The 18,513-nt window shown below is 47.0% G+C and overlaps 1 protein-coding gene and 3 non-coding genes across 5 annotated transcripts in view; 2 read left to right on the top strand and 2 right to left on the bottom strand.

The window, feature by feature from the left end:
• Nucleotides 1–18,513, top strand: part of NICN1 (nicolin 1, tubulin polyglutamylase complex subunit) — a 30,095-nt gene that overhangs the window by 2,611 nt on the left and 8,971 nt on the right. For both annotated transcript variants that reach the window (XM_068252914.1, XM_068252915.1), the window contains exons 2-4: nt 15,156–15,292; nt 16,583–16,801; nt 18,243–18,356. In XM_068252914.1, the coding sequence (XP_068109015.1) occupies nt 15,161–15,292; nt 16,583–16,801; nt 18,243–18,356 (465 nt within the window). In that variant the 5' untranslated portion in view covers nt 15,156–15,160. The remainder of the gene's footprint in view (nt 1–15,155; nt 15,293–16,582; nt 16,802–18,242; nt 18,357–18,513) is intronic.
• On the top strand, nt 1,763–1,848 carry TRNAR-UCU (transfer RNA arginine (anticodon UCU)). Its single transcript is given in 2 exon segments — nt 1,763–1,799; nt 1,813–1,848. It is a non-coding gene; the product is annotated as a tRNA-Arg (tRNA).
• TRNAR-UCU (transfer RNA arginine (anticodon UCU)) lies at nt 11,965–12,050 on the bottom strand. Its single transcript is given in 2 exon segments — nt 11,965–12,000; nt 12,014–12,050. It is a non-coding gene; the product is annotated as a tRNA-Arg (tRNA).
• On the bottom strand, nt 13,902–13,987 carry TRNAR-UCU (transfer RNA arginine (anticodon UCU)). The gene is given in 2 exon segments: nt 13,902–13,937; nt 13,951–13,987. It is a non-coding gene; the product is annotated as a tRNA-Arg (tRNA).

Here is an 18,513-nt window from a genome sequence, read left to right as displayed (position 1 = left end):
CTCTGTGCACAGTTTGCTTAGGGGCCAAATTCTGCACATAGCATGTTTAGGTGTCAACCATTCACACAGGATACTTAGCATAAAGCATGCTTAGGTGCCAAACTCTGAATGCAGCATGGATAGATACCAAACTGCACACAGCATTATTTGGTGCCAATCCTGCAAGCAACATACTTTGTGGTTGCTCAGAAATATGTGAAAGCTTGAAACTCTAAAAATGGCCTCAATTCACTAAGGTTATCTCCTGTCTTTAATAATGTTTCTAGAGTTATCACCATGGAGATAAGGCCTGTAGTATTCAGGAAACATTTTACCTCAGGCAAACCTAAAGTTAACTCTTCTGTCTTTAAGTTAAGGAGAGATCGCTATGGGCTGCCTCAGCCGACTTTAATCTAGCGTGTGTACGGGCCTTTAGTGAAACATATGATCTGAGTTGCTTGTTCAGGGTCTGTGACTAAAAGTTATAGAGGCAGATGATCAGCAGGACAGCCAGGCATTTTGAATTGGTATTGGCACTGGACAGGCGGTCCACCATGGAAACAGATCTGAGGGAAGCCACAGCCGTGCTCAGACTCGACATGTCGTGGCCCTCTGTCGGGTAACACCACCTCATGTCAGCGCTTGACATGCATGGTGTCACTAACGCTGCAATTCGTCTGAATATAAATTGCACTGGCAGGCGGATGGGATGCTGAACTGCTTGGCAATTGCACAGTTCAGCCACTCGTCTGAAAGTGGCCTAAAGGTGGCCACACGCCAATTTTTTTAATTTTGATTTTATTCGAGCTAATCCAATTTTCCAATTTATCAGGTGTTTCAATCAGAATATTTGAGGTATTTTTGAGATTGCCACAATTTCAGGATAAAAGATTGTAAAAACCAAAGAAATTAGTGAATTTTCAATAAAAAGGTAACGTACGACCGGAATTTACGCTTTAGCACACATTAATTACATTCACATTACATATCAAACTCATCCCATCTTTTCATTATGTACATATAGACACACAATCTTTCTTTCATCATTCCGTACATACCAAACTTTATTATTGCTTGTATAGTTACATACATTTTTTTTTTTGGGTTGAATACAATTTCACAATCCATCACACATCATACAATTCTTGATAAAATTGGTCTGAATTTTACAACATGTCCAAATTAAAAATATTTGAAAAAAATGGAAAATTCAAAAACAAAAAAAGAGCTTGTGATTTTTCAGGACGACTGATCGTATTTATCAAATTGGTGTGAAATTGGATCTTCTAATTGTATGGTGTGTGGCCACCTTTAGCCTCTCCCTTTAATTGTCCTGACTATTCCCATAAATGGGTTGTGACTAAAATTATCTAATGCCGATTTGGTTGCTGTTTGTTTGCAGATTGAAAATAGACCAGTTTCTGCCTATATGGATTGTGGTCCAATTTCAATCTGCATACAAACTGCAACCAAATTTGCATCAGCACAGAAAAATTTGCATCCTATTCGTGATCTCTACTTGTGACTGTTGTCTCTTTGCAGTGCTGAGTGGAGAAGGTGAATGATATGCAAATTTGACTGGCCTGTTTCTAAGCTACATACAGTGTTCATTAAATCTGCACACAAAGAGTAATTATACTCTTACTGATCATTCTGCACTAGTTATGCAGTAACTAACTACAAGTCCTTACAGCTATCTATAGTTGTAATGTGAGATGCTTTCCAGTTCACAGGTCATGTGACATACCCCTGTGAGGAATGACAGAGACTAGCAGTGACAGCTGGCTCCGTGGCGCAATGGATAGCGCATTGGACTTCTAGACTGCTGTAGCAATTCAAAGGTTGTGGGTTCGAGTCCCACCGGAGTCGGATTTTGACCATATGGACAATAGACTGCAAAAGTAATTTCTAACCTGTTGTTTTTAGCAACTTCTCCATCTGATGAGCAGTCAGGCAAAGCAAAAACAATATTGTACCGTGTTAGCCATCAGTTAAAGCAAGAAGTTTCGAATCAGGATGATACCATCAGGGCTGTGGAGTCGTGGAGTCGGGCAATTTTGGGTGCCTGGAGTCGGAGTCGGGAAAAAATGCACCGACTCCTAATGAATTTGTAACTGTAATTAAAATAGAAAATATGATAAAATGTTCTATTTCTCAGATAATAGTCATTAAAAATAATGTATATATACAGTATATACACAGTAATAGCTGTGCTTAGTCCACAAAAATGAAATAAACCAATCAAAATTAGTTACTTGTGCTGCTTCAATAAAGCAGTCCCCGTATTTTTAAGGTCAGATATACATATCTGATTGTGACTGTATATATGATGTGTACACCGGAATCTCTTCTATATACTAAATAACATCTATGCTGTAAGAATAAAGCCTAATGTGTAGCTGTGTCACTAATAGAGATGGTCAACGAGATGGAAATAATTCTGCATTGATGCTGATTTATGCAAATGTATGCACTCCCTTTGCTGATGAAATCAAATAATTTGATATGTTGTTAAAATTTAGTTTGGTGACTACAAATTAAAGGGTAACTGAGACGGATGAAAAGTAAAGTTTTATACATACCTGGGGCTTCCTCCAGCCCCCTTCAGGCTAATCAGTCCCTCGCTGTCCTCCACCACCCGGATCTTCTGCTATGAGTCCTGGTAATTCAGCCAGTCAGCGCTGTCCGACCGCATGCCGCTCCCACAGCCAGGAACATTCTGCACCTGCGCAATAGTGCTGCACAGGTGTAGTATGCTCCTGGCGGCGGAGTGTGTGCATGCGCACTATGCCCGACTGGCTCAAGTACCTGGACTCATAGCAGAAGATCCAGGTGGTGGAGGAGGACAACGAGGGACTGATTATCCTGAAGGCGGCTGGAGGAAGCCCCAGGTATGTATAAAACTTTAATTTCATCTGTCTCAGGTTTACTGTGTTACACAGTAGTACTATACTCTACATATGCACTCCCAACAGAGCTGCAGGGAATCCACTGAGAATGCTGTGCACATTGAACACAGAGGTGTTGTCTGTTTACAATCTCCTCATTCCCCTGCAGAGTACCTGCACATCATTCTTACATGTACCCACACTTACATTGCCTAGGGCCTGATAGATGTTCTTTGTTCCGGTTTGTACCTTTTACAAGTACTCTTACCAAGGACTAGTTTTAGTCTAAAGGGAATAAATATAGTAGTCTACATATCCTTCTCACTTCAGTTGTCCTGTAAAATTCCTAAGCGTTGGCAGTTGAGACGAATTTCATGTTACATATTTTTAATCAACAAAATTGTAATATGCAAATTAGAGGAGTCGGAGTCGAGGAGTCGGAGTCGGTGGAATCCTAAACTGAGGAGTCGGAGTCGGTGGATTTTTGGACCGACTCCACAGCCCTGGATACCATTTATGAACACAGTCTAAAGAAAGCTTATTAGCCAAAAGCTTACTTTTTTAACCACTAAGTTAGACAGTAAATGGCATCATCCTGATTTAAAATCAGAATCAGAATATTTTATTTCGCCAAACACGACTGGGCCGTGCCCGGAATTGGATTTGGCAAATACAGGGCTAGTGTGAAAAAGAACAAGACATATGACAATAGGCTGGCAATACTGAGGGATCCTACCTGGCTGACCTATACTGGGGGTACCTACCTGGCTAACCTATACTGGGGGTACCTACCTGGCTAACCTATCCTGGGGGCACCTACTTGCCTAACTTATACTGGGGGCACCTACCTGGCTAACCTATACTGGGGGAACCTACCTGGCTAATCTATTCTGGGGAACTTGCCTGGTTTACCTATACTGGGGAAACCTACCTGGCTAACCTATCCTGGGAGCAGCTACCTGGCTAACCTATCCTGGGAGCAGCTACCTGGCTAACCTATACTGGGGGACCTACCTGGCTAACCTATCCTGGGACCACCTACCTGGCTAACCTATACTGGGGGAACCTACCTGGCTAACCTATACTGGGGAAACCTACCTGGCTAACCTATACTGGGAGCACCTATCTGGCCAACCTATACTGGGGGAACCTACCTGGCTAACCTATACTGGGACACCTACCTGGCTAACTTATGCTGGGGTGCCTACCTGGCTAACCTATACTGGGAGCACCTACCTGGCTAATCTATACTGGGGGAACGTACCTGGCTAATCTATTCTGGGGAACTTGTCTGGTTTACCTATACTGGGGAAACCTACCTGGCTAACCTATCCTGGGAGCACCTACCTGGCTAACCTATACTGGGGGAACCTACCTGGCTAACCTATACTGGGACACCTACCTGGCTAACCTATCCTGGGAGCAGCTACCTGGCTAACCTATACTGGGGGACCTACCTGGCTAACCTATCCTGGGAGCACCTACCTGGCTAACCTATACTGGGGGAACCTACCTGGCTAACCTATACTGGGGAAACCTACCTGGCTAACCTATACTGGGAGCACCTATCTGGCCAACCTATACTGGGGGAACCTACCTGGCTAACCTATACTGGGACACCTACCTGGCTAACTTATGCTGGGGTGCCTACCTGGCTAACCTATACTGGGAGCACCTACCTGGATAATCTATACTGGGGGAACGTACCTGGCTAACCTATACTGGAGGAATCTACCTGGCTAACCTATACTGGGGCACCTGTCTGGCTAACCTATACTGGGGGAATTTACCTGACTAACTTATACTGGGGGCACGTACCTGGCTAAAGTATACAGGGGACACCTGTTATGCTCGTGTACTGTTGACCGTTCCACTACCGTGCGAGCCTCCCGAGTGCAGAGTCTAAGTGACCACGGGTCTTCACCAGAGCACCCCAGGAGGGGGTGATGGGCCGCAACCCCTAATGGGCGGCGGACTACTTAGCTGCGTAGTGCCCACCAGGTTGCACCCAGGAAGGACTCTAGCAGTGGTTCAGAGAACAGGTGATGCCTCGGTGTGGAGGTTGGGTCGGAGAGGTCTGATACTGGGTTGGAACTGGAAAGTACCTTGGCATAAGCAGGACAAAGGCGTTGGGGTGATGAACTCTGGTTTCCACTAGGTCCAGGCAGACAGCAGAGTTCAGTATAATGCACAGTCCGAGGTCAGGGCAGGCAGCAGGGTTCAATACGTTTACGCAATCCGAAGTCAGGGCAGGCAGCAGGGTTCAATACGTTAGGCAATCCGAGGTCAAGACAGGCAGCAGGGTTCAATACGTTAGGCAATCCGAGGTCAAGGCAGGCAGCAGGGTTCAATACCTTAGGCAATCCGAGGTCAGGGCAGGCAGCAGGGTTCAATACGTTAGGCAATCCGAGGTCAGGGCAGGCAGAGATCAAACAGTATCAAGGCAATCCGGTTCAGGGCAGGCAGCGAGCAGGATGGTCCAGAAACAAGCCGAGGTCAAAACGAAGGAAGCAGATCAAGAAGGGTCAGAGGCAAGCCGGGTCAGCAACAGGAGAACAGGATACAGAGAGAACCAGCAACAAGGCTAGGTGCACACAAGCTGACAATACGATCAGCGCAGAGTGCTGGAGGCAGGGGCCTTAAATACCTGAGCTGGGCCGGCCCTCCGTTCGAATTGCGCGCCACGCATGCGCACCCGCGCCCATAGAGAGCAGCGCACGCGCGCACAGTCTCCTGCGCACGCGCACACCGCTCCCAGCGCCGCAGCAACACATCCGCACACGCCCCCGGCGGCAGACGTCAATCCACCGCCAGTGGCGCGCACGCGCACGGACACACAACCCCCAGAAGCCAACCCGGAAGCGCGGACCCGTCCTGGATCACGAGAGCCCGGCCATCCGTCTGCCAGCCACTCCGTTTGCCGATCGGGTCTCTTGAACCCGCAGCCTGTGGTAAGCCTGCTCCGTGACCCTGACAGTGCCCCCCCTTAAGGGCAGTCTCCGAATGACCTCAGGCCCTGGCTTTTCAGGAAAGTTTCTGTGAAAAATTCTGACCAACCTGGGAGAATGTACATTCTGAACCGGTTCCCAAGAATTCTCCTCCACTCCAAACCCTTTCCACTTGACCAGATACTGCAAGACCCCTGAACGCCTTCTGGAATCCAAAATTTTCTCCACCTCGAATTCTTCTGCACCATCTATCAGAATGGGTTGTGGAGGTTTAACAACTGTTCTCCCAGAAGAATTTGGAATAAATCTTTTCAGAAAAGACACATGAAAAACTGAATGGATCTTCAAAGAATCAGGTAAGGTGAGTTTAAAGGCTACATCATTGATCTTCTTCTCAATTGGAAAAGGTCCAATATATTTAGGACCCAACTTCTTGGAGGGGCAACGCAATTTGAGGTTAGTTGTTGCCAACCAAACCATGTCCCCGGGCATGAACTCTGGACTCTTTCTCCTCTTTTTATCTGCCTGTTTTTTCATTGTTTGTTGACTCTGCTGCAGAAGATCCTGAACTATCTCAAAGTTCTTCTTCATCTTGGATACACGATCCTGTACTTCAGGAACTGATGATTCCTCCGTCACACCTGGCAGACTTGTAGGATGAAATCCATAATTAATAAAAAATGGAGTTTGCCAAGTAGATGAGTGTACAGCATTATTGAAAGAGAATTCTGCCATAGGTAGTAGTGATATCCAATCATCCTGGGCAACAGAAGAAAAATATCGAAGATATTGTTCCAAGACTTGATTAACTCTTTCAGTCTGCCCATTCGATTCCGGATGATACCCAGAAGATAAGGACACTTGGATCCCTAATAATGAACACAACTCTTTCCAGAATTTTGATGTAAATTGTACACCCCTATCAGAGACAATGTCAGAAGGTAATCCGTGCAGTTTGACTACTTCCTGCAAGAAAAACTGAGCTGTAAGTGCTGCAGAAGGAATTTTCTTTAAAGGAACGAAATGTGCCATTTTGGAAAATCTATCCACTATAACTAGAATGGTAGTGAATCCTTGAGAAGGAGGAACTTCCACAATGAAATCCAGAGATATCATATCCCAGGGGCGGGAGGGTATAGGGAGCGGGGACAACAGCCCCCACGGCCAGACTCTAGGGGTCTTTGATCTGGCACAAATCAGACAGGATTCCACGAACTTCTTGCAATCCTCAGCCATTCCTGGCCACCAAAACTTTCTTTGCAGAAGATTGAGTGTCTTCTTGAACCCAAAGTGCCCTGCTAGTTTATAATCATGATTCCATTGCAACACTAAAGTCCGGATATCCCTGGGCACAAAAATCTGATCATCCTTATAGAACACTCCATTCCTGTAAACTAATTGATCCTTAGTTTCAGCAGATAGGGAAGTAGATGCTTGTTGAATCTGACCCATCAATTCAGGTAGAAGTAAGAGAAAATTACGTGTTGATAAAATGGTATCTAATGATTCGGAAGTGATTTCCTTAGAACTGTCAGGAAACATCCTGGATAACGCGTCCGGTTTGTTGTTCTTTGTGCCAGGACGGTATGTGACATGGAAATCGAAGCGTGAGAAGAACAGGGCCCACCTGGCCTGCCTAGGCCTGAGTCTTTTAGCAGTTCGGAGATATTCTAAATTTTTGTGATCTGTGAATATCAAAATTGGATGCTGTGCTCCTTCCAATAGGTATCTCCATTCTTCTAACACTGACTTGATGGACAGTAGTTCCTTGTCTCCAATGTCATAATTCTTCTCAGCCGTGTTAAGTTTCCTAGAAAAAAAAGCTACAGGATGCAGTAATGATTTAGGTCCGAATCTCTGAGAAAGAATGGCTCCAATGGCATTGTCAGAAGCATCCACTTCAACTACAAATGGCGATGAGGGATCTGCATGTCGAAGAACTGGAGCAGAAGTAAATAAATGCTTTAATTTATCAAAAGCGTTCTGGGCATCTTGGCTCCACTGAAACTTTTGGTGCTGTTTAGTTAGTTGTGTAATTGGCAAGACTACTGAAGAAATTTTTTTTATGAAGTTTCGGTAAAAGTTGGCGAATCCTAAAAATCTTTGGACACCTCTTTTATCGATAGGAGCTGGCCATTCCAGAATTGCTGAGACCTTCTTCTGGTCCATTGAGACCCGTTGGGAAGAAATCTGTAGACCAAGAAATTGCATTTCTTCTTTGTGAAACTCACATTTTTCCGGTTTTGCATATAGTCCATGAACCATTAATCTGCCCAATATTTTCCGAACATGAACCTGGTGTTCTTCAAGAGAGGATGAGAAAACAAGGATATCGTCCAAATAAACAACCATGAAGATATCCAGGAAATCCCGAAAAATATCATTTACAAAGTGTTGAAAAGTTGCGGGTGCATTGCACAATCCAAAGGGCATAACGAGGTATTCGAAATGGCCAAACCGAGAACGAAAGGCCGTTTTCCATTCATCTCCTTCTCGAATACGTACTAGATTGTATGCTCCTCTAAGATCAAGTTTGGAGAAGATTGTGGCAGATCGGAGTCTCTGGAATAATTTGGTGATTAGTGGTAATGGATACCGGTTCTTTACTGTAACTTTATTCAATTCCCGATAGTCAACACAAGGCCTTAAGGATCCGTCTTTCTTCTCGACAAAGAAAATGCCTGCACCCGCTGGAGAAGTGGACGGCCTGATAAACCCCTTTTTAAGATTCTCGTCAATATATTCTTTAAGAACCCCGAGTTCTGCTTCAGACAAAGAATAAAGATGACCAAATGGAATCTCAGCTCCTGGTCGAAGTTCAATTGGACAATCGTATATTCTATGAGGCGGTAACCTGTCAGCACCCTTCTTGTCAAAAACATCCAAGAATTCATGATAAATGGCCGGAATTACTTCTTGTTTCTTGGAGTCTAGACATAATAATTGTCCATGAGAGGGAAGACAAGATGCTTTGCAATAATCTGACTCAAATGACACTTTTCGAGTATTCCAGTCAATATCAGGATTGTGAACCTGCAGCCAGGGCATCCCCAAGATGATAGGGAACAGGGGAGAATTGATCAGATTGAAACTGAGATACTCTTGGTGTTGATGGTTAATAGTGACCAAAAGAGGAACAGTTTCCTGGATGATAGGGCCTAAATTAATGGGAGATCCGTCGGCCAACTGGATAGAGAGAGGTTGTTCTTTACAACGAAGAGGAAGACTTAACTTCTTGGCCAGAGCAATGTCCATGAAACAGGAGCATGCACCGGAGTCTAAGATGGCTCTAGTCTCGCTGATTCCGCCTGGGCCCTGAAGAGACAAGAATAAAGGTATATGAGTGGAGGTAAGAGCATCCGGAATTTCATACTCCATTTCCATTAATTTGGTCTTACCAGTTGGTCTCACCGGACAATTCTGCCGAAAGTGCCCAGGAGCACCACAGTAAAGGCAGAGTCGAGATGAGATTCGTCGTTGTCGTTCCTCAGAAGAAAGGGATGGCCTCGTGAGACCGATCTGCATAGGCTCCACCTCATCTCCAGAAATAACACCTGACCCAGCGGATGTTGAAGGATGTGGGGTGGTAGTTGGGAAAGACCATGTGGAAGAAGTGGCTCCTGATCTCTCTAGCCTTCTTTCCCGTAACCTCCTATCTATTTGGATAGCAAGATCAATGAGTTCTTTTAATGTAGCAGGAACTCCCACTCTGGCTAGCTCGTCCTTCAATTGGTCGAATAGTCCGTTTCTGAATTGAAAACGGAGAGCCGCATCATTCCACTGAGTGTCGTCTTGCCACCGTCTGAAGTCAGTAACATACTCCTCTACCGGGTGTCTACCCTGACGTGAAGATTGAAGTGCGACTTCTGCAGAGGCGGCTCGACCTGGATCATCGTACAATTCTGCTAGCGCCTCGAACAGACCAGCGACAGTTTGAGTGGACTCATGCCCTTGTTCCATCAACCGAAGAGCCCATGCCTGCGGTTCCCCTTGCAGAAGAGAAATCACGGCTCCCACTCGAGCGGCCTCAGTAGCATACGTCCTGGGTTGTAATAAGAAGTGTAATTGACAAGCACCTTTAAAAAGACGAAATTTACTTCTTTCTCCAGAAAAACGATCGGGTAGAGGTAATCTAGGTTCAGGAGTAGGAGTGGTGATGGTAACCGGAACTGGTGCGGGTGCTGGCGCCTGTGCCGGAGGGCCTGTAAGGGTGTGGACTTGTGTCTGCAGTTGTTGATAACCCTGTTCGATCTTCTGCACTGAAATCGTTAAGTTAGCGATCTGTTGACATAATTGGTCAATAGGAGACATTCCTCCAGAGGCATCCATAATGGCTGATCGTTCTGTTATGCTCGTGTACTGTTGACCGTTCCACTACCGTGCGAGCCTCCCGAGTGCAGAGTCTAAGTGACCACGGGTCTTCACCAGAGCACCCCAGGAGGGGGTGATGGGCCGCAACCCCTAATGGGCGGCGGACTACTTAGCTGCCTAGTGCCCACCAGGTTGCACCGAGGAAGGACTCTAGCAGTGGTTCAGAGAACAGGTGATGCCTCGGTGTGGAGGTTGGGTCGGAGAGGTCTGATACTGGGTTGGAACTGGAAAGTACCTTGGCATAAGCAGGACAAAGGCGTTGGGGTGATGAACTCCGGTTTCCACTAGGTCCAGGAAGACAGCAGGGTTCAGTATAATGCACAGTACGAGGTCAGGGCAGGCAGCAGGGTTCAATACGTTTACGCAATCCGAGGTCAGGGCAGGCAGCAGGGTTCAATACGTTAGGCAATCCGAGGTCAGGGCAGGCAGCAGGGTTCAATACGTTAGGCAATCCGAGGTCAGGGCAGGCAGAGATCAAACAGTATCAAGGCAATCTGGGTCAGGGCAGGCAGCGAGCAGGATGGTCCAGAAACAAGCCGAGGTCAAAACGAAGGAAGCAGATCAAGAAGGGTCAGAGGCAAGCCGGGTCAGCAACAGGAGAACAGGATACAGAGAGAACCAGCAACAAGGCTAGGTGCACACAAGCTGACAATACGATCAGCGCAGAGTGCTGGAGGCAGGGGCCTTAAATACCTGAGCTGGGCCGGCCCTCCGTTCGAATTGCGCGCCACGCATACGCATACGCACCCGCACCCATAGAGAGCCGCGCACACAGTCTCCTGCGCACGCGCACACCGCTCCCAGCGCCGCAGCAACACATCCGCACACGCCCCCGGCGGCAGACGTCAATCCACCGCCAGTGGCGCGCACGCGCACGGACACACAACCCCCAGGAGGCCAACCCGGAAGCGCGGACCCGTCCTGGATCACGAGAGCCCGGCCATCCGTCTGCCAGCCACTCCGTTTGCCGATCGGGTCTCTTGAACCCGCAGCCCGTGGTAAGCCTGCTCCGTGACCCTGACAACACCTATCTGGCTAATGTATACTGGGGGAAACCTACCTGGCTACCCTATACTGGGTAAAACTACCTGACTAACCTATACTGGGGGCACCTACCTGGCTTATTTATACTGGAGCACCTACCTGGCTAATCTAAACTGGGGGAACCTACCTGGCTAACCTGTACTGGGGAACTTACCTGGCTAACCTATACTAGGGGCACCTACCTGGCTAACGTATACTGGGGGCACCTACTTGGCTAACTTATACTGGGGGCACTTACTTTGATAACCTATACTGGGGGCAACTATACCTGGCTATTTATACTGGTGGTAAGTATGCCTGGCCTCCTATACAGGGGGGCACCTATACCACTAACTATGCTAAGGGTTTTTTTTTTGTGGGGGGGGGGGGTCGCACCACAGCTACAATGTGCAGTGCAAATTGTCAGGTGCTGTGTGATCATTTTAAATTGGAGAAGGGTGTGTGTAGGGGGGGGGGGGGGGGGGCAGCAAAAAGTCTAGAACTGGCCCTGCCAACATTAGTCACACAGTGGATTGGAAAGGTTAAAAAACAACAGTGTATTGTCTTGAACATTACAGCTATAGTATTATGGTATTTGTTACATTTTTCTTTTAATTCATGCACCACAAGGCTGTAATTTTCGAGTGGTGAGGCAAGGGTTGGGGGTTTTATTGAACACACTACAGACCTAACATTGCAGTTCTGGTCCACATTAAACTGTGCTAGTAGTGTGAATTATTTGTATAGTCAAAATGCGACTCTGGTGGGACTCGAACCCACAACCTTTGAATTACTACAGCAGTCTAGAAGTCCAATGCGCTATCCATTGCGCCACAGAGCCAGCTGGTAGTGTTTTTTTATCACCCCTCACAAGGGTTGTGCTCAGCTGTTGAAAAGCCCCTTTGTCTGAGGCCTACAGAGCACAGCACAGCTTGGGGCAATGTGGGTAATCCCAAAGCCTTGTTGGTGCTACATAAATATGCATTATGCAGCACCTACCTCGCTAACTTATGTTGGGGCACCTACCTTGCTAACTATACTGGGGGAACCTACCTGGCTTATCTATACTGGGAGAAAATATTTGTGGGAGTTCCTACCTGGCTAATCTATACTGGGGGAACCTACCTGGCTAACCTATACTGGGGGCACCTGTCTGACTAACCTATACTGGGGGCACCTACCTGGCTAACCTATACAGGGGAAACCTACCTGGCTAACGTATACTGGGGACACCTGTCTGGCTAACCTATACTGGGGGAATCTACCTGGCTATCCTATACAGTGGAAACCTACCTGGCCAACCTATACTGGGGGTATGTACCTGGATAACCTATACTGGGAGCACCTACCTGGCTAACCTATACTGGGGAACTAACATGGCTAACCTATACTAGGGGCACCTACCTGACTAATGTATACTGGGGGCTCCTACCTGACTAACCTATAGTGGGAGAAAATACTTGGCTAACCTATACTTGGGGAACCTACCTGGCTAACCTATACTGGGGGAACCTACCTGGCTAACCTATACTGGGGGCACCTACCTGGATAACCTATACAGGGGTAACCTACCTGGCTAACCTATACTGGGGACACCCGTCTGGCTAACCTATACTGGGGGAATTTACCTGGCTTTCCTATACTGGGGGCATGTACCTGACTAACCTAAACTGGGGGTACCTACCTGGCTAACCTATACTGGGGGTACCTACCTGGCTAACCTATACTGGGGGCACCTACCTGGATAACCTATACCTATACTGGTGGCAACTATACCTGGCTATCTATACTGGAAGCAAGTATGCCTGGCCTTCTATGCATACTACCTATGCTGAGGCTGTGTTTTTTGTGTGTGTGTGGGGGGGGGGATTAACCACTTAAGGACCGCCTAACGCCGATAGGCGGCGGCGGGTTTAAGTGGTTATTCCATGTCAGTTCACGGAGACTGTCTCCGTGAACAGTGTGCGAGCCGCCGATCGTGGCTCGCACGCCTAATGTAAACACGGGGGGAAGAAATCCCCGCTGTTTACATCAATACGGCGCTGCTGTAAGGCAGATCGGCAATCCCCAGCCTCTGATTGGCCGGGGATCGCCGTCATTTGATAGGCTGAAGCCTATCCTACAATGCGCAGGACGGATATCCGTCCTGCGCAGCTGAATGAGGGAGAGGGAGGGAAGGGGAAGGAGGGAGCGCAGAAAACGCTGCGGAGGGGGGCTTTGAAGAGCCCCCCCGCTCGGCCACACGGATCGGCGGTGATCAGACCCCCCCAGCAGGTCATCCCCCTAGTGGGGAAAAAAGGGGGGGAAGTCTGATCGCCCTGCCGTGCACACGATTTGCGCTGCGGGCTGGAGAGCCCACGCAGCGCAGATCTGCAATAACAGCCCCGGTCCTTAAGTGGTTAAGTCTAGAACTTGCCCTGCCAACATCAGGAGCTAGGGGGAACAATCCACTATTGGTCAGTGCCACAGTGGATTGGAAAGGGTAAAAAACAACAATGTATTGACTTGAACTTTACAACTATGTATTATGGTGTATTTGTGGCATTTTTTTTTAAATTCATGCACCATGTGCAATTTTCGAGTGGTGGGGCAAGGGTTGGGGGTTTTATTGAACACACTACAGACCTAGCATTGCAGTTCTGGTCCACATTAAACTGTGCTAGTAGTGTGAATTATTTGTATAGTCAAAATGCGACTCTGGTGGGACTCGAACCCACAACCTTTGAATTGCTACAGTAGTCTAGAAGTCCAATGCGCTATCCATTGCGCCACAGAGCCAGCTGGTAGTGTTTTTTTGATCACCCCTCACAAGGGTTGTGCTCAGCTGTTGAAAAGCCTCATTGTCTGAGGCCTACAGAGCACAGCACAGCTTGGGGCCGTGTGGATAATCCCACAGCCTTGTTGGTGCTACATGAATGAACATTATGCAGTCATGCAGTTACACAGCCAAGCCAACAAAAACCTTTATAGTGTCATTATGTAGATGTAACTCTATCAAAAGAATACACAAAGTACGGCTGATCTGTCCACTTTATATACTGTTTACTAAAGATGCCAAATTAGAAAGAAATTCTATTTCTGATTGAAAACTTTTCTTTTTTCTGTTTTCAGTTTGGCTTTTTATATTGCAAGGTTTAACTGTAAATATTTTTTCTCTGTTAGATTAGTTTGTTTTATGTGCAGACACAGGCAAATAGGAGTCAGAGTTTGCTACCTGTTAATCAGGGCTGACTCTTCTATAGGGTCAATTAGGCAATTGCCCAGGGCCCCAGAGCTAGCTGATGGGAATCCAGAGGTCTCCCAATTGTATTAGCGGTATCCAGGGCCGGATTTACCATAAGGCACTGTAGGCACATGCCTACAGGCGCCTGATGATGGAAAGGCTGCTCACTCCCCTCCCCTAGCACATCCCTCCCTCCCTATGCAGAGTCCTGATGAGAGTGTAAATGAGAGGTTACTCACCCTGCTCTCTGCATTCCACTGACCACATCTCCCTTCAGTCAGGGGCACCTCTAGCTACTTAATACTGAGGTTCCTCTAGCTACCTAATACTTAGGGGGACCTGAGGGTACTTCTGGCTACCTAATGCTAAGGAGTACCTGTAGCTACCTATGACAGGCAAGGGAAGTAAGGGAGACGTGACAGCTGGACCAGCTAACTTACTTACGGTGCAGTTTGGCGGGGTTTTGTATGTTCATGGCGGGCGAAGTCTAAGGTGCCAGGAGATCTGTGCCTATAGACTCCTGTGAAGTATATCCGGGCCTGGCGGTATCGGAGTGCACTCACAACACTCCTAGGAGTTCTGGTTCACCATGAGCTTGCTGTGCAATCTGACTCTCTTCATTATTACACTGACTGTGCAAGCTTAGCATGTGACTTTTCTCACAGCTACATCAGTCAGCAAGTTTGCTGTCAGGTTTGCTTTATGTCTTCTGTCTCTTTGCAGGTGTGATGGCACAAGAGGCAGCTCCATGTACAATACGAACGCCAGTTCCCCTCCAGGTGGGCGATGGGAAATCAGAGCTGGGACGCCCTGGAGTCTATGTTATTGATGTCACCTTCCCTCACAACCAGGCTATCAATGTAAGTATCACATGTCCTGTGACACGTCTACTTCCCAATGTAACAGTTCAGAGGTACTGAGGAGACGTTCCAGTGAAATTTCTCAGAAGCACAGTGAATAGGCTGCAGGCCAGTGTTTGGCATGTTCGGAGTGGCATATTAGTATCTTCCTGGTAGATGATGGGGAATGCAGACTTGCATAGTGGTGGAGACAGGAGAAGCAATGTACAGGGAGTCCCCAAGGTACAAACCCCCAATATACGAACAGCCCGTCAATCCCGTCGGCGCTCCCCAAGCCAGAGTGTAGCACAGCTGGAAGCTACTCACCTCCCCGCCAGAGTCCAACGCTGTGCATCTTTCACTCACCCTTGATGCTCACTCTAGTGCCCAGCATTTCCTCCTGCATGACACGTTATTACACGCAACATGCAGTAGGTGATGCCGGGCACTAAAGGAGGATTATCAGTCAGTTGTTCTCGAGGTTATATACACATGGTGATCTGCCAGCTGCAATCAGGGAAGAAAAAGTGGTGGTGACAAGTGCCTGATGTGGTGGGGGACAGCCGCGTCTCAATGTGCGAATAGACCTGAGTGGAGGTCTTATAATCTGGTGAGTGTCAGCTCACAGGGTGTTGGTGGTGGCATTAGGAAGATTTAATAAGAACCAGTGAAGATTGCACAAGTATTGTCGTATTGGCAGATCTGGATTGTGTAAAGGACTAGTGAACTGTTTTTGGCCCACTTGATAGGGTTGTGTATGTGCCACCTTCAGTGAACTGACTGTACAAATAATTGAAGGGGCAGCTCCAACTTGTGGTGTGCAGATTGCACATTTTTTATGGTGAAGCGCTTTTCTCCTTGAGTATTATTACTAAAGGAGGATTGAGGGACACAGCAGAAGCACAAAGGGGGACAGTAGACACAGAGGGGCAGAAGGAGGCACAAAGGAAGAAAGAAAGAGGCACAAAAGGGAGACAGAAGGTGGCACAAAGGAGGAGAGAAGGAGGCTCAAGGGGGTCAGAGTTGACACAGTGGAGGCATAGGGGGGCAGAGATGGCACAGATGGGTACACTGGAGGCAAAGGGAGTCTCAGAGGAGGCACGGGGATCAGTGATGGAACAGTGTTCCAACCTAAGAACAGATTCGGGTTAAGAATTAACCTACAGTTCTTATCTTGTTCGTAAATGGGGACTACCTGTAATGCACAGTCTGTGTAACATTCGCAGACTGCTATACATATGGTGGATGACCCTGGGTTTATATTGTGCTATAATGGAGGTTGGGAATAACTGTATTTTTTGTCTTTTTTAGATTCAAGAAATCACATTCAAGAATTATTACACAGCTTTCCTGACGGTGAGGATCCAGCAGAGGACCCCGGCCATTCCCAGGTCCCCCAGGGCAAAGACAAAAAAGGAAGTGGTGGAGAAAAAAAAGACATGGCGGACGTGTCTCCGGAACCTGCAACTGATGGCAAACCCCCATGTGGAAGAGGGGTCCCAGGACTACGTCTCCTTGTACAAGCACCAGGTGAGGCCTCACTCCAGCAATGCATTCTTCTTCCTATACCATACAATAGGCACACAGGTCCAAAAACAAACGTTACTTCTGACTGAGTCATCCCAATCAGTAGACCATGGTGCATGTAATGTCCACAGCTTTAGGGCCTTACACCAAATCCAGTGCATTGTAATGCAGTGATAGCCTAGCGGAGATGCACAGTGCACACAAAATTATGGCAATGGCATTTGCAGCAGTACATTGCCGTTGACATGTATTGCTGTACACTGCCTATCCATTTTTCGTTGTGCTACACCAAACTGGGCCTTGGAATGATGCTAAATTTTACAAAATTGTCATTCACCATGGTAACAGGAATGAGATGGATGTTTGGGGATCTTGTTGTTAGGTGAAATTTGTAGGTTGATCATTGCAGCAAATCTGATTCAAAATATTGGGCATTCAGAACAGTCTATCTATATTTGTTAGTCATTATTGTTATTATTTATTGTATTTATAAAGCGCCAACATATTACGCAGCGCTGGACATTACTTTAAGTTACAGACAATATTTAGGGGTGACATACAGCAAAATACATGAATACAAGAAAGACCAGATCATGCAGCACAGTATGAGTACAAGGTAATGCTTAGTCAGTCACTGGATGGGAGCATGGAGATTAGGCAAGTTAGGTTCACTCAGATGCATAGCATGGGTGCACAGTAATGGAGGTGCATGATCAGGTTGGACACAAAAGGAGGAGGACCCTGCCCAAAGGCTTACAATCCAGAGGGAGAGGTAGGGACACGAAAGGTAGGGGACCAGAGTTCAGCTGTGGGTTTAGGGCACTTGTGAGGGGTAGTAGGCCAGAGTGAAAAGATGAGTTTTGAGGGCCTCCTTGAAGATGTTGAAGGAGGGGGCTGCCCTAATGGGTGGCAGTAGGGAGTTCCATAGTGTTGGAGCAGCTCTTGAGAAGTCCTGGAGGAGTGCATGGGACTGGGTGATGCGGGGGGCGGTTAGGCGAAGTTCATTGGAAGAGCGGAGTGAGCGGCTAGGTGTGTAAGATCGGAATTTTAGTCATAAGAGGTTTTTTTTAGAAATGGTGATCTCATTTTGCACACAGTCCACTAAATAATATGTTTTTCTGATTAACTGTGTTTTGCATGAAGTTTTAGTAAAAAAAACACACAAAAAATGCACAACAGTTAAAAGCGTTCATCTCTGGTTCCCTTAGAGGAGCTCACTATGTAATCCCTACCATAGTCACAGCCTCATGTCCCTACCAATGTCTAAGGCCAATTTTTGTGGCAGAACAAATGAACTTATCTGTTTGTTCTTGGAATGTGGGAGGAAATTGCTGTGCCCAGAGGAAACCCTCACAAACAGGGGAAGAAGATAAAAACTCCATGCAGATAGTGTCCTGCCCAGCATTTGAACTTCTCATCACACACTCACTGATTTATTTTCCAGATGCTGTGCCCTACAGACAACGTTACTGCTGTCCGTCTCATCCTGCGTCAGCCGTCACCTGTCTGGACGACGTTTACTGTGGAGGAACTTCAGATCAATCCGCCCAGCAATCAGGTGGGCCATAATATAACATGACATTGGGAGACCTTCAGTTGTCCATCTGTCTGTGTTGTGTAACCAGCTGTGGACTAAGACTTCTGCATGTTTTCATATATCGTAATCGCAGCTAAAGCCTGGTACATACATCCAATTTTGATTGGCCAGTGACTGA

The sequence above is a fragment of the Hyperolius riggenbachi genome, chromosome 9 (genome assembly GCF_040937935.1).
Source record: "Hyperolius riggenbachi isolate aHypRig1 chromosome 9, aHypRig1.pri, whole genome shotgun sequence".
Taxonomy (NCBI): Eukaryota; Metazoa; Chordata; class Amphibia; order Anura; family Hyperoliidae; genus Hyperolius; species Hyperolius riggenbachi.
This window is presented reverse-complemented; position numbering and strand designations above follow the sequence as displayed.